This window comes from Bacillus rossius, chromosome 16, assembly GCF_032445375.1.
Source record: "Bacillus rossius redtenbacheri isolate Brsri chromosome 16, Brsri_v3, whole genome shotgun sequence".
Taxonomy (NCBI): Eukaryota; Metazoa; Arthropoda; class Insecta; order Phasmatodea; family Bacillidae; genus Bacillus; species Bacillus rossius.
The window spans coordinates 31,054,817-31,077,442 of NC_086343.1; the positions used below are offsets into that span (position 1 = coordinate 31,054,817).

The 22,626-nt window shown below is 36.3% G+C and overlaps 1 protein-coding gene across 9 annotated transcripts in view; it reads right to left on the minus strand.

Annotated features, from left to right (window-relative positions):
* LOC134539790 (protein lingerer) overlaps nt 1-22,626 on the minus strand; it is a 170,012-nt gene that overhangs the window by 112,007 nt on the left and 35,379 nt on the right. For 7 of the 9 annotated variants that reach the window (XM_063382045.1, XM_063382047.1, XM_063382050.1 and 4 more), the window contains one exon: nt 15,688-16,034. In XM_063382045.1, coding sequence (XP_063238115.1) covers nt 15,688-16,034 — 347 coding nt within the window. The remainder of the gene's footprint in view (nt 1-15,687; nt 16,035-22,626) is intronic. The other 2 variants (XM_063382054.1, XM_063382053.1) reach the window with 1 other exon arrangement.

Genomic DNA, 22,626 nt, shown 5'->3' on the forward strand with positions numbered 1-22,626 from the left:
GCTTTTTACACTTTTTTACTTTGTCCCCATGAAAAGTGCAAATAAGGGGTTTTGCTGTATTTTGATATTCGGCTCGCCTGGACAGTCGATTATCACGGTGTTTACAGCAGGTTGTTTCTCGAAGCGTTGTTCTCTTATATAGTCTTTAGCGTTGTTTGTCCATTGCGTCCATTTTTATTAACCAAATACCAAATTTAAAATGCAAACACGGTGACGATTCGTAACATTCTGTTGTGCGCAAGTTAAAGTTTAACGGGTCGAATTTTGTTACAGATAGTTTTCAACGTCTGTGAAATAAATTAAAGGTGTACAATTTAAAGGTCGGCTAAAACATTAGGCCTATTAAAATGCCTAAAGTGCCGGTAACTGCAAAACAGCGAGCCTCTGAATTTTCTCAACACGGACTTTATGCTAGTGATTCAACCACACTTTTTTGTCGTCACTGTAATGTCACCGTCTCTTGGGATAGGAAAGACTCATGTGAAAAACATGTAGGCAGTGAAAAACACAAGAAGCGTCTCTCTTCATTGCAAGGCTCATCTAGTGCGCCTGAACGCCAGTCGTCAATATCTTCAGCGTTTCAGACAGCAAAAAATAATGTCCAAAAAGACAAAAAGTTGGAATTTATAAAGGAAACAGCAGAGACCTTTATAAAGGCAAATATACCCCTTGAAAAGCTTGATGATCCTAATATCAGGGCATGGCTGAACAAATACATCGAAGGTGCTGGAGACATGCCACTTGCGAGAACAGTCCGTGAGAAATATGTAGGGGACATAGCCAAATGCAGAATTGAAGATGCCAAAACTGCATTAAAGGACAAAAAAATTGACATACTGTGCGACGAAACAACAGATAAAATGGGTAGGTGTGTATTTGTTGTTTTATTTAGAATTCTGAATCTTCAACAGGATAAACCAGAAATATTTGTTGCAGGAGTTCACTTTCTTGAAGCTGCTAATGCCACAAACTGTGTGAGGGCAATTTTAGATTCACTCAAAATGTACAATGTACAGTATGGTGATGTGCTCTCAGTAGTAACCGATGCTGCTCGTTATATGACCAAGGCTGTTAGTACTCTCGAAGTAATCCTTGGAGACCAGTTAACGCATGTCCAGTGCTGGGCACATAAGTTAAATCTTGTTGGCAATGTCTGGGTGAAAGAGTTGCCTGAGTTGAACAATGCTATGAGCAAAATAAAAAATGTGTTCAACAACACCAGGAAAAGAAGGCACCTGTATGCTAGCTTTCTTGAAGAAAAGCATGGAGAGAAACGTCCATTGTTCCCACTTCCTGTTGTTACTAGATGGAATTCCTGGTTCAACAGCGTTTTTTATGTAGCAGACTACATACATGACATTGTTGATTTCTGCAAAACAGATGAACTAAAGGCAACACAAAATTCAGGGGTTGAGTTTCTGTGTTCACTCACAGAAAATGACATTTCTCTCATTCTTTGTCAAGCTGTCTTTGTGAAAGATCATGCCAAGAGCCTTGTAGAGCTAATACAGAAACTTGAAGGTTCTTTGTCTCCAACTGCCCATTCACTATATGGGGACTTGCAAGGTATAAAAAAAAATTTGAAAACATCACTCGTGGCATTTATTTTGAGGCAACCAGTAGAGCTTTGTCTAACATGCCCCCCGCTAAAGCTGCTGAAGCTAAAGTGTCCATCACAAGAACAGCAACACAAGCCCTTTCCAAACTGAACTCTCTCATGACAACTGACCCAAGTAGAAAGAGATTTGAAGCAATTCAAATTTTTAGTCAGGAAAGTTTGTTGCTTGCTAAATTAAACCCAGAAATGGTGCAGAAACTGAAAACTGTCCATAGTCTCTACTCCATAAGCACTGAAGAATTAACAGCTGGTTTTGGTCAGCTTCAGGACATTGTTACAAAACAAATGGAAACAGACAATTCAGTGGACGTAGTGAAGTCATTGAATGTAGTAAAGCTGTCACAGCCATTGTTTGCTTCCAGCTGCCTTGAAGCCATCTGGATGCCTTCTGCAAACGTTGACTGAACGATTTTTGTCCTCATATAACACAGTCTTAACAGACCGCAGGACAAATTTAAGTGAGGCTAATTTGTGTATCATGGCTACTTTTGCTTTCGAGAGCTAAAGTTTGAGGATTTTGTTCCATGTGTTTATGTCACTATTTTAGAGACTTCATATTTATTCTTGCTGGTTTAGGTACTAAAATATTTTCAATTACTGTATGTAAAAAGTGATGTGTAAATTCGATTGTAAATTACTGCTGCTAGTGCAACTGTACAATGCAAGAATGTGTCCAAAATTTCAAGGTATGCTTAGCTTAATTTTTTAAACTTATAGTGCTAAAACTATTTAAAAAATAACACCGCTTTTGATGTATGATAACACCACTTTTAAGGGTAAATAACAACGAATTTTGCTATAAAATAAACCCCAAAACTGCATGTCTCTAGTAATACGGTATGAATTTCAACTTTGATTACTAAATTTTGAACATTGTATTTAAATTTGTTGGGTAATTGTAAATTCTATTGGATATTGTTAGTGTAATATTTCGAGAATAGTCTGGAAGGTACAGAAGGAAGAGCGGACAGGCGCGACAACCTGGCGCCAGAAAGTTATGCGTGTTTGGGATTTACGCGTCACGTGGATGCACAGCTGTAGAGACCGTCTGGAAGGGTCTCTGGAGGCTACCACTAGCCAGCCAATCAGGGCGAGCCCTGTAATGGAATGATGCGCCCATCCGAATTTTCTTATATGGTCATGTTTTGGAATTCTGTGCGCTGATTGGTCAGTTGGCCCACGGGATTGCCTCCCTTGTGTTCACCTTTACAAGGGAAGGTAATCTCGTCGACCAAGTCACTTGTTGCTCAATCGTTGCCGAACACGGTCGCGTCGTCGTTAAGTCACAAGACATCATGGAAAGTTACTAAGAGATAATTGAACGCCTATGGGCTGGGGCCAGGCCGTATTTTTTTAACCTAAGTTCATTTTTTTTCGGACTAATTAAGTAGAAATTTAGGCCCTAGGCGTCGGCATCGGCCCGACTTCGTGGGATTACGGTCCGCGATCGACGGTACCTTGAGTTATGTAGTTAACCAAGGGACATTACTAAGTTTTTTTTTCTTTGGCGAGTGACAAGACTCCTCGACCATCAACGGCAAGATGTATGGTGCTGTGGTATGTATTTGGACCTCATCCTATAAAAATTCAAAGACATCATTAAAATTTGTATAAGAAAAGACAAAAAACTGTGCAAGTAACGAAGTTTTCTAACTAAATTCATTTGTAAAATTGTGTACTGAGGCCATGTAATGATGAGAAAAAACATTTTTTTTTGAAAAGAAATAAACAAAGGTAATTTAATAAACTCTTATTTCCAAATAACGTAGAACGCAACCATCGTAATGAAAAATCCCTAAAGAACATTGTTTGTCTTTTGTTACGTTTCTCTGTGTGCGTAGCCGGGCCACACATACAACGTAACAAGTTTATAATCTCAAGGTTTTCATCATTTGCAGCAGATATATCTATCACTGGGGCTTTACTGCTGCAGTCTGCAGCCATTTTACATTCATGATGTTTTTTCCTCACACCAAGGTTAACACAATATTTAAAGTTATCCATTAAGAAATAATTTACTACACCATATCTTGACAAGGGCTGTATTTACATTAATTAAACTACTAGAAGAATTGATACAATTAATAGTACTCTTGCGGCTAGATCAAAGCGTGCTTAAAATATAATTGGCAGAAGGCAGTACCAGTACAAAGAATGCTATTTCATATAAATATTATAATTTTTTATATTATGTCCAGAATAAACATTAAATATTAACTTAAAAATATGGTATCAAATCCTGTTTTCAAAAGTTTATTGTGATGCTTATTCTAACTACAAATATTTTTGGTAATGAACATATTATTAGGGGTGAAAGGTTTTTTCAGAGCGCAGCTTATTCGGGTAAATACGATAAAACCACCTCTCCCATACAATTAATGACAAGACAGCATTCATACACCATACCTATTATACATACCGCCATCAAATGCACACAGTGAACGGGCATTCTCTGCATATGGACAAATATTCTTAGACTTAAGAGTGAATTTAAAACACAGAAACATAGAAATCCTCCTGACTCAGTATTTTGGCAGAAGGCTCGTCTGTTGAGAGCATGTGTTCAAAGACATATCTTTTTGTGGAAAATTGTTTTAAGAACTTACTATATTAATATGTAATTTTCACTTAATTTGTAAATTTGTTACTGCAGTCTTAGTTTTCTTTGCTATTGTTTGCCTATGTGACAAATATTTACAAAGTAGGCATGTGCTTTCATTCCAGGGTAAATGCAGACTTGCCAACTTTTGAAACCCTCAATTAGTAAAATACATAAAAAATAATATAATACGCGTAAACTGCTCGCGGCAAATTGAAAAATTAATAAAATTTCATTATATCACATTTTTTCTAGTAATCGAAATTATGTAATCGTTTTAACATACATTAACATTGCAGACCAACAACAATCATTCTCATTATTCACCATTATGGAAACATTTTTGCTTAGTATCACATCAAAGAAAAAACTTTGTTCCTTGTGGTACCCTACAAATCAACAGTGTGTACCTTTGTTACAATATACACTGATATCAGTTAACTTCCAGTAGAATCTTCCTGGAGTACTGGTAATGAAAGCGACCTTGACACTATCATTATCAAACTTGCATCACAAAATGTTACTACTAGTGAATATAATTTGGATTCAGAGTCATTGCTGCCATCAGCCACGACTGAAAACGCCACAGTTTGTAAATTACAAACAATTTTACAGTTGCATCTGTTGCCATTTCTTTCACGATAGCCGTCGACTTTGTTCTTGCGCAACCAAATTTTTTTTGCTACTTCAGAATTTGAAAACATTTTTCTGAATAACGGACCGGCGTGATCCGAAACATTTAAAGGAATATTATGTTCAACCAAAAAGTTTGTAAACATACATTCTGCGCGTATTACAGCATTGTCTGTGCTGTTATTTTTAGCGAACTAATCACTAACCTTTGAACTGACTGCGACAGTTTTAACATTTGCGAGATGTTTTCAACAGTTCACGTGGAGATTGATGTCATATTTTCCACCGTACCCAATGTTAATGTCGCATCTATACACTGAAAAAAAATGTGAACTGTGTTCCCTTGCATGATTTAAGAATACACGGAAAATCCCGCGTGTATGTATCAAAATGCCTGAGAATAATGTGTATCATTTTTCGGGGGCATTTTCTTCTTCACTTGATTCCACTTCCGTTAATTGTGCACATAACATGATTTTGTTAAAAACATGCAATAAATTTGTTTCCTAACCTGTAATAAACAAAATCAAAATTGGCTCAACTTTAACTGAAGAATCACAACATACGCTTATGCACGACACCATCTTGCCAAACTAAAAATGCTATTTAAACTGGTTCGTGATTGGTTGTAAGCGCATCAATGTAACTCAGGCGGCCAAAAGGAAAGATATATAATCGAACAACAAATTACGTGGTTCTCTGGCCTTCGACCAATAATATAACTCAATTACCGCACTCGTTTCCACAGCAACAACACATGGCAACAGCTTTCACAAACCATACAATAAAAAATTTAAGGCAGACGGAAAATACATGTTTTAATAAACGTCTCGTACTAAAATTCGTAAAAAATGCACACATCCTCGTACAATCGTAAAACGGACGTGATTTTCGTACATTTTACGAAAATATTGTAAAGGTTGGCAAGTCTGTAAATGTATTTAAAGATAATATTCTGTGGACTGCGTAATATTTAGTTTTTAGTGTTTGCCAACTGAGTGCATTTTACGTTTGGTATTTTTAAAAAATTTGAAGCTAAACCCATCTCATTTGTCAATTTCAATTTTAATTTAACATATCTCACCAAAATTTTACACGATTTTTTGCACCGCTTGCTAATTTTTACACCAATTTTTTGCACCGCTTTTGTCATTTTTTTACACCGAAATGAGCCAGTTTTATTTACCATTTTCTGGGGTCCCTAGTTATTGGCAACCAAAACTTTGCTTCGTTGGTGCGAGGAGAGAGAGTTAGATTTTTCAAACATTTTAATGTTAAAAGGGATTCAAGAACAAGCAATGACGGACTGCCTGCGTAAGAAAAAGTAGAAGAAAATCACAGACTTTTTTAACGTGTAAATATGTAGTATGTACTTTTTTTTTTACACATGTACTGTACATTTTACTTTACTTTCTTTCCGTATTTCTTTTAAAAACTTATTAATACCGTAGTTTTGTAGCCTTGTTTTAATGAATTACATGTACATATACTGTTTGCTACTTTTTGTTAACTTCATTGTGTTCAAAAGCATTGAGAAAAAAACATCTTTGATAATACGACATTTTCAGTAATTTGACACGCCCCTGTCGGATTATCGAGGGACAACTGTAGGTCCATTGGATAGAGCTAACTTCAGCACAGTTAGCATTCTTGGTACTGGTGTTACCTCTGCGGTTATGTTTTTGCAGCATTCTTTAATTCTGCTTGAAGGGTATTATATAATTTATATCTAATTTCAGTACAATTCCTTGTCGTAAATACATGTATCTAAATATACAGGGTAATAAATATTTTATTTATGAATTAACTCTGAATAATAACATGTTTACCATGATAGACCGGACAAAAAAAATCATGAATGTAATGGCTAGAGCCAAGATTATATGGTTTTATGCGAAATCGCGAATTTTCACGCGAAATTCATCCCAAACCGCGAAAAATGCAAAATGTTTTCTAACCACAAATAAACACCTCAATATTGATTTAAATCGTTAACTACCGACTATTGGTTGATTGACAAAAATTCCGTATCTGTTTGGAGAAGAAATGGTCGTCATCCAACTGCAGTGTGGTGGTTATTTAATGTGTTAATTATTCATCTTAAAAAATTACAAGATATCACAAAAATTGACGATTTCACGAACAAAAAAAAAGATCGTTATCGGAGTTAGGTTAGGGTTTTTAACGCATCTAGCCACTAGAGATCACGCAATATTAACAACTGACGATCGTAAACAAAAATTAACAAGTTAACAAACACAACAACGTGAAAAATCTCAGCGCCTTGTTTGCTGTATCCTTTGAAAAATACACGTGAACAAAAACTGCATTCATTAAATAAATACATATGAAAATAAAATAAAAGCGAACATTGATATTTAATGATCACTTGAAATTTAATGAAATTTCACTGTAACGCAATTTTGTGTGCTTGTTGAATAAGCAGTTTACCGTGAAGCCTTCATTTTCATTTCACACTTCACAGGCGAGAGAGCCAAAATTGTAACATAACGGCTGAGCGTTCATAGCCGACGGACGTGCGCGCGCGCTCCCCGGCTTCAATGTGCTATTATTTCTTCACCATCGTTAAGTTCGAGTTCCACTCATAATTGATTCATCGCTGCTTAATCTTTCCGACTTTCATGGGTTTTCATTACCCGATAATAATGATACGATCATTGAATTAGTTCCTGACACGGTTACTAAAATGTTCAGATCGCCTACTAAAAAAGTGATTTCTAATTCGCCGGGAATATCTGAAAAAGCAAGTGAAAGTTCATCGAAGCAAAAATCATCTAGTGAAGCTTGGACGGTAAAACTTCTGGATCCCACCATGGAAGACTTAATCTCGGCCGTGAAATCCCTCAGTATGAAATTTGACGAGTTAAAAAGCGAGAATATGGTGTTAAAAACCCTTCTTATCGACTCTCGTAGTGAAACTGCAGAGATAAAAAATGAAATGCAACAGATCAAACAGATCTTATCTTCTAAGACTGATTCTGTTAATTCATACAGTCAAGTAGTAAAAAAAGTCTCCTCAAACAAGAAACCTGTTTGTGTCGAGTCATCCGGTGTATCTGGCAACAGCGCGCCCACCAGTGACCCACTTACAACTCAGCGTGTCTCCAACGACGTCATCAGGAAAAACGGTAAACAGCCCGTCGACGAAGACGGCTTTACCGTAGTACAACATTCACGCAAGTCCACGAATAATGAAAACTCCGATAGAAAATCATCTAACACGGATCGTAAGAAAAATCCCTTGCAAATTGGCATCAGGAATGTTTCAACATTAAGAACAATTGCTAAACCTATTTACAAAAAAACAAAAGCTCTCTTTGTCACGCGTTTTGAGCCGTCTGTCACGGAACAAGAAGTCGTAGATTATATTTCCAACGAACTAAATCTCAAGCAAGTCAAAGTGGCCAAGCTCCGGACAAAGCATAATTCTTACGCCTCCTTCCATGTATCTGTTCTGGAAGAAGATTTTAGTAGAATTAATAATATTGTTTTTTGGCCCAGTGGCTGTTTAATCAGTCCTTTCTTTGGAAAACTGCATCAAGACCAAATTGTTAGTACTAATTCATCTCCTGAAGCTCTCGGCAATTCTACCCAATTACCTCCAAGTTCCTGCAGTACATCGTCACCTTTTACGCCAGCAACTTCTATGCCAGGGCCTGGAGGAGTGCTTCCTACTCACTTTCCAGTGAATGCCCAATCTTAATGAATGGGAAATTGCATATCAGAATGTTAGAGGACTTAGAACAAAATCAGTTGAATTCTTTGATAATCTTATTAATACTCAGTATGACATAATCTGTCTAACAGAAACTTGGTTCAACGAAAGATGTATCAATGCTCATTATTTCACCGATAATTATTCTATTTTTAGAACTGATAGGGATCCGCTACTCTCATCAATGGAACGTGGTGGCGGAGTGTTGATCGCAGTGAATAAACATAAATTCCCTTCTGTTCAGCTAATTCAATTATATGACTATCGTGGAGTAGAAGCCGTATGGATTAATATTAAAATTGCTTTTAATAAGTACTTAACATTGGGTAATATTTATCTTCCTCCAACTACATCACCTAATCTATTCACATTGTATTTTGAAGCTCTTGAACAAAAACTCGTTAATTCTCATGATAATGTGATTATCTTAGGTGACTTCAATGTACCTGGAATAGATTGGAAAGGTAATCACTATTTCAATATTGCCCGTGCACATGTCAGATCCAAGGCTCAGTGCCTACTTGATTTCATATCTAATTTGGATTTAATTCAGCACAACCTAATACAATCTTCCAATAATCTTCTAGATCTTTGTCTTTCTAATCTATCCCATTGTGTGGTTGAAAAAGCTGTTGAATCTCTGGTCAAAGAGGATATCTATCATCCTACCCTACTTATTAAACTACATATTGAGGCGACCTCACACAATTTTACTCCAGATTCTATTTTCAGAAACTACAAAGCTGGTGATTACTTAAGCCTATATAACTCTCTAAAAACCCACAATTGGGATGAATATTATAACACCACTGATGTAGATTCTCTTGTAGATCAACTTACATCTTGTATCTGTGATAAAATCAATACTCACATTCCATTATCCACACGTAAGGCCTCTAAACATCCTTATTGGTTCTCTGGTGATTTAATTCATGCCTTAAAATCTAAAAAACACTTTCATAAACTCTATAAAAGAAACAATAATACTCAGTATTACCTTCTTTTCTCTAAATATAGAGCACTAGTTAAAAATCTTAGTAAGCATGATAAAACTAATTGGAATCGTAGTATCAATAATAAGGTTAAGAATAACCCTAAAAAATTCTGGAGATATGTCAATGTTATGAAAAATGGTTATAGTGAATCCATTCTCTTAATGTCAATGGTGATATCTGTAATGATCCAGGTATTCTTTCTAATGTCTTTGCTAAGTACTTTGCTAGTGTATATGTACCATCCACCAACCACCCTCGTATCATTGATCCCGATATTATTCACGATTCAATTCCTGTATCATTCTTATCAGAAAGCCAGGTCTTATGGGGAATTAAATCATTAAAACCAACTATGTCTACTGGTCCTGACGGTATACCAAATTTCATTATTAAAGGCTGCTCTTTTATTCTAATGCCTCTATTGTTGCATCTATTTAATACAAGTCTAAAATCACAAGTATTTCCCACTAAATGGAAAATAGCTAAGGTTATTCCCATACATAAAAAGGGTAGTAAACTCAGTGTATTTAATTATAGGCCTATATCATTATTAAATGGCTTTACTAAAATCTTTGAAAAAATAATATTTAAACATATTAACTTCCCAATAAACAACAGATTAGCTCCTAATCAGCATGGCTTTAGAAATAGTATGACAACTTCTACTAATCTTCTCTCATTTATTAATCCTATATACAATAAAGTTACAACAAGGGGGCAGGTTGATGCATGTTATTTTGATCTGGCTAAAGCCTTTGATACTGTCAATCACTCCATTTTACTAGCTAAGCTTTCTAACTTCGGTCTCTAATAATTATATAACCTGGTTTACTAGTTACCTTAAAGATAGATGTTTCTTTGTTTCACTTAATAAAAAAACTTCTACTTTATATCATGCTACTTCTGGTGTGCCTCAAGGGGGTACTTTATCTCCCTTACTATTCAATATTTATATCAATGATATTTTTAAAGTTCTTCATCATACTACTGGTTTTCTGTTTGCTGACGATCTTAAAATATCCAGAGAAATTTCCTCCTTAAATGACTGTCTGCTTCTTCAATCTGATATTACTGAAATTGATAATTGGTGTAAAATGAATTTAGTTTCACTTAACAAAGATAAAACAAAAATTATTTCTTTCACAAGGAAAATTCATCCAGTTAAATATGATTATTTTCTTGACAACTCAAAAATTTCCAAATCTCTTAGTATAAAAGATCTTGGTGTTATTCTTGACTCCAAACTATTCTTTCATCAACATGTTAATTCTTTAGTATCCTTTTCCCGTAGAACCTTATATTTAATAAATTATATAACTTACTATGCATCTAATATTGAATCCATTCTTACTCTTTATTTGTCCTTAGTCAGAAGTAAACTCGAATATTGCTCAGTTATCTGGAACAGTATTAACACCACCGATAGTGACAAAATTGAATCCATACAAAATAAATTTTTCAAAATAATTAGTTCTAGACACCATCAATTACCCAAATTAGAATCTCTTTCAAATCGTCGCATCCATCTGGATGCCCTGTTTGTGTTTAAGTGCTATAGTTCAAAAATTAATTGCTTATACTTACTTGATAACTCTGGTATTCGAGTCCCGCAGTTCAAAAGCCGCCTTCGATCCCTATTATGTTCCTTACACAATAATAATGATTTAATTTACAGACTTATCTCAAATTTCAATAAATATGAAAATTTTATTAAAAACTTTAAATTTTAATTTTTATGATTACCCTAATATTTTGAGTAATTTTATAATCCTGTTTATTCTTCCCATTCTAGATCATTTAGTTAAGATTATCTCTGTTGCTGTTTTGTTTTGTTTTGTTTGTTATTGTGTCGTCTTTTATTATCCTGTGTATGTTGTATTTATTCGCTTGTATGTGTCGTCTTTTATTATCCTGTTTATGTTGTATTTATTCGTTTGTATGTGTCGTGTTTTTATTACTTGTTCTGTGCACACCTCCAAAGCTTCGGCTGTTCGTGTGCATGTCACAAATTTAATAAATAAATAAAAAATAAAATAATCGAAGTTTTCCGATCGCTAATGAAAAAGCACCATATTGCAAGGATTTATTTATTTTACGGTCATTTAATATTTTAAATAACGCTTACCTACCCAACCCTCCCGGAAAATAAATAAAAACATTTATTTCACTGACCTGACATAACCTAACCTTTTACTTCGGGTTGAGTATATGGTTCTCTCGCCTGTAAAAAGTAGGCTTCCCGCGGTTTATTTTTTCGCTACAACTTCATTAAATACTAGTTTATGGTACCTCCGGGCTTTGTTTACAAATGACGTGCATAAATGAAAGCTAAATTTCTTAATCATGCCGAAAAATAAAGCTACTGTGGCATCACGTGCTGACGAGTTTAAGAATGAGGGATATGTCAGTGACGGAAAAATACTTTTCTGTAAATATTGTAATTGCCGTTTGGAGCATGAACGTAAGGACACGGTAAACAAGCACATAATTAGCGACAAACAAGTAAAAGCTAAACGATCCCCATGCACTTTGAAACGACAGCTTTCTATCCCAGAAGCAGGAGCAGGGCCGCAACTAGTCTCTGGCACCCGGGGCATGAATGGATTCATGTGCCCCTCCCCCTTCCCCGGCTCTTTTTTTGCACATACCACACCAATGAAGCGGGGAGTCCGGGGGCCCTCCCACGGAAAAATGGTGCTATTTAAGCATTTTCCATACCTACATGTAACAGTTTCTGTGCTACTGTAACTTCCATGCATGAACCCACTATGTCCATAAAGTAGTCCGTATAATCACTAGACTTGTTCATTAAATATGTTGAGACGTTATATTGTAAATCAGATTAGACATTCCTGGCATGCAAGTTAAAAAACTTTTTACCAGTTACCAGTTGTAGTAGGAAGGAATTACAATGCAAGCGATTTCGGCGCACCCACAGCTTTGCGCCCGGGGCGTATGCCCCGCTTGCTCCCCCCTAGTTGCGGCCCTGAGCAGGAGTGGCGCAAATATGCGCAAAAAAATAAAAGGAAGATTTTGTTCTCGAAACTGTTGAAGCCTTTGTAGCTGCAGGTATTCCTCTTGAGAAACTTGGCAACAGCAAGCTGACTGCATGGATGCAGAAGCATGTAAGTGGTGCTGGTGATCTTCCAACAGCGGATTGGATGAGGAAAAAGTACATTCCCCTACTTAGAGAGAAAAAAGAAGTGGAAATCAAGCAGCAGCTCTTGGGGCAAGATGTGGTCATACTCGCAGATGAAACCACTGACAAGAGTAATAATTGTGTTTTCAACATCTTGTTTAAAATTCTGAAACCAGGTGCTGAACAAGATGTTATCTTAGGGGCTTCTTGTGTCCTTGATGCAGCAAATGCTGTTTGTTGTTCTCGGGCAGTGATTGATGTATGCTTCAAATATGAAGTCAAGGAAGAAAACATAATTGTGTATGTTACAGATAGTGCCAGGTACATGACAAAATCTGCTGGCACCCTTGAAGGTGTATTTGGTGACCACATGTACCACATACAATAGTGGGCCCATAAAGTAAACATTGTTGGGCAGATCTGGCAAAACAACTTGGAAGAACTGAACCTCTTCGTTTGTAAGGTAAAGATGGCCTTTCTTAACACCAGAAAGAGGAGGCATGCATACCTTCAATTTCTTCTCCAGAAACATGGAGAAAACAAGGCTCTGGTCAAGTTATTCACCATGCCAGTTGTTACACGGTGGAACACATGGTTTGAATCTGTATCATACCTCGCACTCCATCTGCACGACATTGTGGAATTCTTTGAGCAGCTTAGCGAAGATAACTCTGGTGTTAAATATATCAAGGGACTCCAGAAGGAAGAGTTACAATGTCTTGAGGCCACTCTTACATTTGTGGCTCAAAACTGTAACACCTTTGTAGAGCTAATTAATTTTCTTGAAGGAACAAAGTATCCTACTGCTCATCAGTTGTGCACAAAATTGAGTAAACTGCAAACTACTCTTAATGTCTTGGCTCAGGGAATATTTCCTGAAAATGTTGAAGACATTTTGGCTGAAATGAAAACTGTCAACTCTGCAGCCCTTAAAGAGCAGTTCAAGAACACAGCTAAACTCAGTCTTATAAAACTGATTGATCTGGTGAACACTGATCCATCTCGTCAACTATTTCTGGGAATCAGCGCTCTAATGAATCCTCAAAATGTAGGAAACATTCGTGTGGAGGAAAAAGAATTCCAGAAACATATTGGGAACCTACCTTTCCTTTGCAAGGTGCAGAAGACCTCTGTAGCGACAGGCTACATAACACTCCAAAACCTGGTTTCCCAAGAGCAGAAGAAACCGCATGTGAACTACATAGACATGGTGGACATACTATGTAAAATGAAAGCGGATTATCCTGAATTTGCAGCTGCTGCTTTAAAGTTAATATGGATACCTGCAACGAATGTGGACTTAGAAAGATCTTTTTCTAAGTATTCTGTAGTTGTAAGTGACAAAAGATCTCTAAAACCAGAGAATGCTGAACTGCTGACAATGGTGGCTTTTTCCTGAGTTTAATTATATTGCATTTATAGAACAAAAGTTTAACTGTAGTTTCTATTTTAGTTAATTTAGACTCTCTCCTGAACTCAGGAACAGTACTTACCTGCATAAGAATACTGAATATTTTAGTTGTTAATTTTTTATGTACTCTCAACATAGTATTGTTTAATGTGCATATTTTAAGTCTCTAACCACGAATTATTGAAGCATTTGATCAAGGCAGCTCTGCTAGGTGTGTACATGTTATTACATGTGTTTTAATTTTTTATGACGATAAAGACGAAATCCACAATTCTTAATGACGAAAAGTCCTTTTTCATAACACCATAAAATCTTGGCTCTAGTAATGGCTACTGATCGCGGCCACGAAAGAACTAAATAAATATCATGTTAGAAAGATTATTAACAAAATATATTGAAAATTACTGAGGAAGCACACGCTACAAATTCTCACCTTGAAATAACCTTTTTATTGCAATAACACCATTACTCAAACCCAATTTTTCCCCCCTCCAAGGTATATGTACTATTTTCTGCGACTTTAATTCTACCGAAGAAACAAATTTTCATATCACGAGTTTTTATTAATCATTTAAGATTTTAATTTCAGCAGGCGCAGATGATCGCTACCACAAACCTTCGGCAATCACTGCACCATCTTCTTACATAACACCAAAATCACAAAGCACAATCCACATTCGAGAGGTCTGTCGTTCTTTTAAGCAGCAGGAGGTCTACTGACCTTGGAGCTTGAAGGAACCTGTGCATTATGTAGTTTTGTCATGCAGCATTTTCAAGTTTGAATAAGCATCGTACCATGATATTTCAACACACATTTTACAAAAAATTGTGTAAAATGTACCGGTAAATACGGTATGAGTCCGGCCAAAAATTGAAAAAATAGCAAGCCCAGTAAACTAAAATGTTCATTCTTATGTCAACCATAAAAGTTTTTACTACAGTGCTCAACAAACAATGAAACTGAATTAGCTACTCATATTGATGTACCAGTTGCATCACATGTCACACAATCTGATCAACGAACGGCTAGTTTTGTTGTGTATTCGTCGACGTTATGCCTCGAGTAAGGGAAACGGTTTACAAATGGAACAGCCTCACAAAGGATACGACTGCAAGAAGATGTTATACGTCTGGTGGATCAGCTTGGTGCAAACGGCAAGAACAAGTGTGTGTAAGAGATGAGATTATGCTCACATAGAGATTAACTGAAAATAGTCGGTGGGATTAGAAGGAGGGGGGGGGGGGGAGAGAGAGAGAGAGAATGAAAATATGGTTAACATGTCTACCTAGTGATGTTGATGAATAATCGTGTAAATAAGAGTGGGGGGGAAAAAAATCATAAAAGTTGTAGTATTAAGAGATTCATAAATTATTTTAACAAAAAGAGGACGATTATTTGCAGTCACTAGCGAGCTGTACTTTCTGAAAGTGAACTGCGTTATAAAAAAAGGTATATCCCTTGAAAGCTTTCGAACATGCAATATGGTTTAGTCAGCAGGATCAAAAGGAAGCCGGCAAGTGCCACACAATCGAGGGGGCGGGACTCGGGTGCTCACTTGGGGGAGCTGGGGCGCCGCCGTGTGGACGTCCTGGCCGGAGCTCACCGCGACGCTACTCGACAAGCTCTGTGCCGTGAACGGCTGCACGGCCTCCGCCACGTTTGTGGTCTCCGCGAGCGGCTCCGCGCCCGCCGCGGAGGGCTCCGCCGCCCCGCCGCTCGGCGTGAATACCTTGCTATCCGCCAGCGAGCCGGTGTACTCCTCGTTATCCCATTCCTCGGGCGACGGGAAATCGTCGCGCCATTTGTCTGAAACGTTACCACCACTTATGTTCGGACCACACCTGGCATCGTAGGTGTCGTCGTTCCAGTCTTCTGCCGCGTCCACGCTGTTGCCCAACTTTCCTGAAACCATGCGGAAAAAACAACTGTCAGTTCACACAGCACACTAGGCAAACCAACACACAGAAAAATCAAACACATAACCCTACATATAACACAAAAATAAATGCTCGTAAATTCAGATTATACTCTAAATCATACAATTACTATACAGTATAACCTCGATGATACGTTCCCGTTTCATACATTTTCCCGTGTCATACGCCGATTAATTTTGGTCCCGCCGAAAGTACTATGTTTACAATGGTTTACTTTCCCGGAACATACACTTATAAAATCATTAATTTCCCGTTTCATACATTTTTACGAAGCGTAAAAGCCCAAAATTCACAAATGTTTTTGTTATATTCCTCCTGATAAACTACGTTTTAATGCTTTTATTTTGAAAAACGTTCATTGTTTACATTTGCAAACGTAAGAAAATAACTTTATCCCACCATAGATATTGATAGTATCAGGAAGACTGTGCACTTCGCTAGTAGCATCTATGGCCAGCACCAAGCGAGACTAGTGGCGCAAACTAGCAATGATTATGAAAATGGTGCACGCGCTTTACCAAGGCACGGATTTCATATTTTGTGCATTCATTAATCTTTGAACTGAATATACCCGTTTGTTATTGTTTTCTTACGATCGGAGTGTTTTGTATTTTACGTTTCTCAAGTTAAAAATATTATTGAAAATTGTTCTGTTGCATAAAGTTGTTTGTAAAAAGAAACAAACATGCATAAATTTCTGATTTTCTTTTTACAATAGCCTAATTTTTTTAATTTCTAATTTAGGCTTGGTGACTTTTCCTGCCCTCCAAGAAAGGACTTCATAACATTTTGTAAGGCCACTGTTTCTCATGTCAGCTTTACTTGATTATGGACTGTATTTTACATTTCTGGTGGTTTTATTATATGGATATATAATTATGAATTCATATCTTTCATATAATGCAATTATTTACACATTATGTATTTAAGTTTAATCTGACATTGTGCTTGTATGCTAGATTGAAAAAAAAAATTATTTTTGCCATTCCCTTTTCATACACTTTCCCGCATCATACACCATTTTTGTGCCCTCCGTTGAAAAGTGTATGACAGGGGTTCTACTGTATTAGATAAAGAGAATTGCTTAAAATTGGCATAAACAAATATTTTAGCATTAATTATGAATTAATGAATTGTACTAAACATCATTTAAATATTAACATAGATTAATATTGCATATCAAGTAGGCCTGTACGAATATCAGTTTTTTTTAGGTCAAATCAAAAATTAAAATTAAAAATTATTCTCAAATACAAATATTGAATTCTAACAGTAGGAATGCAAATTTGAATACTACTAATTTTTTCTTCACATAACATAAAAAATACATAGGGAAAGAAGAAGTAAATGTTTAGTGTAGTGGCTTCTGGGAAATTAGACAAATGATACTAAAACGAAAAGTTGGCTAGGTTAGGTTAAGTCACCTACAATAATGATAAATCAAATGTTTGTGATTTAAATTAGGAAATAAAAAATTAGGTTTTTAATTATGCAGCTAACCTACCAACAGTTTTAATTCAGTTCTTATTGACATTTTCCAGAACCTGTTACTCTAACTAAACATGTTGATTCAGAAAATTTTCCCAAAATCACAAAGGTACCATGAAATAAAATGCAATCCTTTTCACAAACAAGATTTTTTTTTAATGCTGTATTTCCAAAATGGTGATTAAATAAGCACATATTTAAACCCTATTTATTCATGAGTTTTCATTGTTAATGGCAGCCAGGTGAACTGTATGTTAGTTTAGCATTATTATAAACACAATTTATCTAATATCATGAGAAATCCGAAACCATTTCCTTTTTTTTTTTTTACATATTTTTTGAGTCTCAACGTCTTTTCTATTTTGAAGTCCCATTAAAACATCAAATAAGGTTATTTACACTACACAAATGACAATCTCAATAGTGAACATTGGATACAACAAATTCATGAAGTATGCTATGTCAAATATTTTTAAGTAATCAACCTTTATTTCAAAATGTTAGTATTCGAGGTTAAATCAAATACCAATAGTTTATTATTAGTATTCCAAAAACTGAATATTCGCACAAACCTAATGTCAAAGCACTTTTACTAACAATAGCATGTAACTACTGAATTAAATTTTTCTTTTTGTTAAATAACTGCAATTTTCATGAAATCATTAGATATTCCTGACTCAAGAAATTCTAGTAAATACTCAAACTACAATTTAATTCTGGACTAGACTCATCTGTATTAAGCAATGCCACCACCTTTGAACATTTAAGTTCAACATGTGGATAAAAACTACTACAGAATGTCCACATAAATCTATAATAGTTTCCCTGACTTCCCATGACAAAAATTTCAAATTTCCTTAATTATTTGTTAAAAATACTTTATCTATTTTGTAATTTTCTGAAAGAATACCAAAAAATAGCACCTCCGCCATTCCCATTGCTGGTTTAGATAATCCAGGAATATTAGAGGTTTCATCTCGGAATGAGAGATGGTCAGCTATAAACATGTATAAGCTTTTATTTTGACACCATAAAAGTTGTCTCAAAACCTACTTATCGTAGGGTGTCCGCGACTACAATTATTCCAAGGTCAAAGGTCAAAAAATCAATTGTTTACACATTTATTGCAAATATCTCGTTTACTATTCGGTGATTGATCACAACACTGTGCGAAATATTTGCACAAGTCAGATAGTGGCATATCATTAAAAAAATTATACTGAAAAATTTAATGACATTTCAACAAAAATTTTCATTATGAATGATACTTGGTGCACCTTAACAATATAATAATTTGTAATAAGCATGTCTTACTACACGGACAAAAACAAGGGCAAGTATTTATTTGAGTGTGTGAAAAATGTAGGTACCAACTAATGCAAAAATAAATTACTAATAACAGTTGCAAGATCAAAGTTAAAATAGTAATAGTAACAATATCTCTGATATTTGATACAAACTTCCTGCTAAATGAAAATACTAGAACAACATTTTTGTGATTTGAATAAATTTTTCATTAAAAATGCTGATTGATTTCATCATCTTGGTTTCATTTAATTGCTTTATGGTGTACAGTCAAACCTCTATCTATCGAACTCGCATGTATCGATTGTCCGTGTTTATCGTATACTTTCTACGGTCCCGGCAAGATTGCCACACAACTAAGGTTAAAAAAGTCCGCTTGTACCGATGTTCGAATTATCATTTTGTCCGCATTGATTGTACAAAATATGTGGTCCCGTCCCTATTAACTATAATAGATGATCGTTTAACTATAAAGATTTTGCAGAAATAACCATTTCTTACAAAGAAACCGTCATAAAAACAGTAACGATAGTATATAGAAATAGTAAAAATCACCTTAAATCTGCAGCCATTATATAATAGCAACGAGTGAACTGTCAACAAACAGTAGATGGCTAACATTGGTGCCATATTTCCATGAAATCGACTAGTCACGAAACGCTGCCACACTATCGACTTGTATTTATGTACGAAACTTTTTCAAGTCGGCTAAAATGGTAACGTAAAAAACAAAACATTTTATACCGTACGTATATAAAATCACTTCAAGAATAAACATGTCCCTTATTATGGCTGAGCATTAACACAAAATATATTTGCTCAAATAAAAAATACCGTGGGTACTTTTAGTGTACATAAGAATAGCTAGGAGGCCTAAAAACATAGTGAAAAACGTAACGTTTATAGTCGGCAATGAACATTTTAAATCGCAAAATAAACATATTTTATAACATGAAAAGTTGCTTTTATTTCTAAACATGTAATAATTTAAGTCAAGGCGTGGAAAAGTCCGAGTAATCATAGCAGGAGACAATCTAAAATGCACGAGGTAAAAACGTAAACTCAGGAATGTATAAACGTAAGGGAAATGTCGGGAATATTAGACGTGGCTGCTTGTAAGTAACTGTATTTATGTCCCAACTTAGCTGAAATACTGGTACGAGACATAAACTTCACAAGATAAAATGAGCGGAGTCTTGTTAACTGTTTTATACGTATTTATAATTTCGGAAGTACGGTATTGTACAGTTGACGCATATTTTTTAAACTAACCATTTATTTCTGGGGATCGTAAATAATTATTGGTATCAAGATATCAAGATGAACGTAAACTTAAACATGTCATGGCAGCGAGAAAACTGGTGCGTATACCAATAAACTGGTATTATAACTGGACAAAACTGGTACACGGGAGGTGGAGCTTGTATTTTTTTTCCGCTAAGCTCGCATCTATTGGCTGGCTGCTGATGGAAGGTCACGAGTATGGGCGGAGCGTTGAGTAAATTATACTGCGCATGCGCAGCTCAGTGAACAACGAGAGCCAGCCGGCTGCTACGCCGCGCCATAACAACAGCTGATTGAGTACAATGACCTTTCTCCGCACACGGCGCGCTATTGACTGCAAATTTCCATCAATTTGCGGCCTTTTTAAAAAAATTTTTTACTGTGGCGCAATGCGTATATGTAATGTAGCCCGTATTTGTTCTGAAAGCTGCATGATGCGACTGTATTTTAATTAGCTTTAACGTATTTCTTACAATTTTTCATATTTTTAAACTTTTTTTTTCGCAAATCTGTACGTACGACCGAGGTGTACGTACGAACCGGGGGCCGTACGAGCGAGGTTTTACTGTAGTTGAGAACACTTGATGGACGAATTAGGATTATTGAAAAAATTGAAATTGAATTGTAGGTCTATTGTGCATAGACTATGTTTTTTTTTTAAGTGTAAATTAAATAAGTACAGTCAAACCTCTCTGAAACGACCCCTCACGGTTCCCAGGAATAGGGTCGTAATAGAGGGGGGGTCGTAATAGATGTTTTCCAAAATTTTCAGTTGATTTCAACCCCCCCCCCCCCCCCCTCCTTTCATAAACCGCTACTCGCTAAGAAACCAGCCGTACAATGGCAGGATGCTGTCACTCACAATGCTTGACGGCTTTGCTTTAAACCCACTTCAACCTTCATGACAAGTCAGTGCCCTACAGGCCACCTCTAAAGAAAATATGTCAATAGACAGTTTATTTTTACTGGTTAGTTTACATGTACGTTTTCTGCTTGCCGTAGTTAAATACACTAGAACCCCGATGTCACGAACCCCGGATTTAACGAAGCAGTGATTTTACGAATACATTCTCGGCAACCGTCAAAAAATTGAACGTTTTGACCAAAATGTGAAAATCAGAAGAAAAAAATTAAAAATAAAAACGAAATGAAAGATCATTAAATCTGTTAATTTTAACACACAGCGTATTTTTGTGTCTGCTTTAATACTTCCAATAATGTTCACGTAAGAATAACAAAAAAATAATGGGACATTTCCTTTAAAAATATGGCAGCAGTAGCTTGTGCAACGTAAGTGGGAGCGCGGGAATCTCGTCTAGACAGGCTGGCGGCAGTACAGGTGGCGGATGCATGACGTCATACGGCTTACCTCTCCTTCCCTTGTCCAGACTTCAAGGTTCATCCCTCCCAGGAATACAAACCATCGTGTCTCTCTCCCCCTCCTCCCTCAACATCCTTTGGCATGTGAAACTGTCAACATCCTTCCTCCCCTTCTCCAAACTGCGTGCAACGAAAGCAAGGTTTGTATAGTCCATTTCTGGTAAAATGAAAATTTTTAAGGGTCCCCGCGGCAGTCATTTAACGTTAATTGTTTTGATACAATTTGTTTGTTAGTTACACAACTTTATTTCTGCTGGAAAATCACTGAAAATTCAAAATTTCTTTAATGGAAAAATTTAGCAGGGCCGTAAAAGTATTCATTTTTGCAACAAATGAACTATACTCGCCCTTCCTGCCGGACAACATTCTCGGCGCGTGACGCATGGCAACTACAGTCGTGTGCTGCGCACAGCCACGAAAAACCTACGCGATTTCCAAACTACACTAGAATCCGACTGGAGTCTGTTTATGAAAAGCATTTAAGAATTTGTTAATGCCCAACTGGTTCTATTGAGATAAAATGGCTAAAAGGCATGTTTTCGAAATTTTAGGTGTAAAAAACCCGTTACAAATTTCTTGAAAGTATCATAGGGAAATGCATTACACCTTTCTCTTTATTTTTCCGCCGTATAATGTTACGGTCACCGCTCAAATTTCACAGTTATCTGACGGGAACGAGATGACTGCGCGCCAGTTCAGAGCCTTGCACTTAGAGGTTTTACCGCGCTAGAACTACCATTGAGCGTCGCTCTTATCATCCCGCTTCACTAACACACACGCTGACCAGACGGCGCCCTAAAGCTGATTAGAGGAAGCATGTAGAAATGCAAGGCAGGAAATTTTTCCATCTTATCAACCAGGACCCAGGCAAGTCTTGACTATCAAGCTTTTCACATTAAAATATGAGAGACTTGTATTGTGTAATTTCAGTGTTATTTAGTGGTTTTTCTTAAAAATCGCTTTTTTCACATTTTCCATATAAATTCGCGGAAAATTTCGCGATTCACCATATAATCGTGGCCCTAGTTATTACTCGCGCGAGAGGCGAGACGTGGAATGTTAGAAGAAAGATAAATGCGGGGTAGACAGACGGCAGCCAG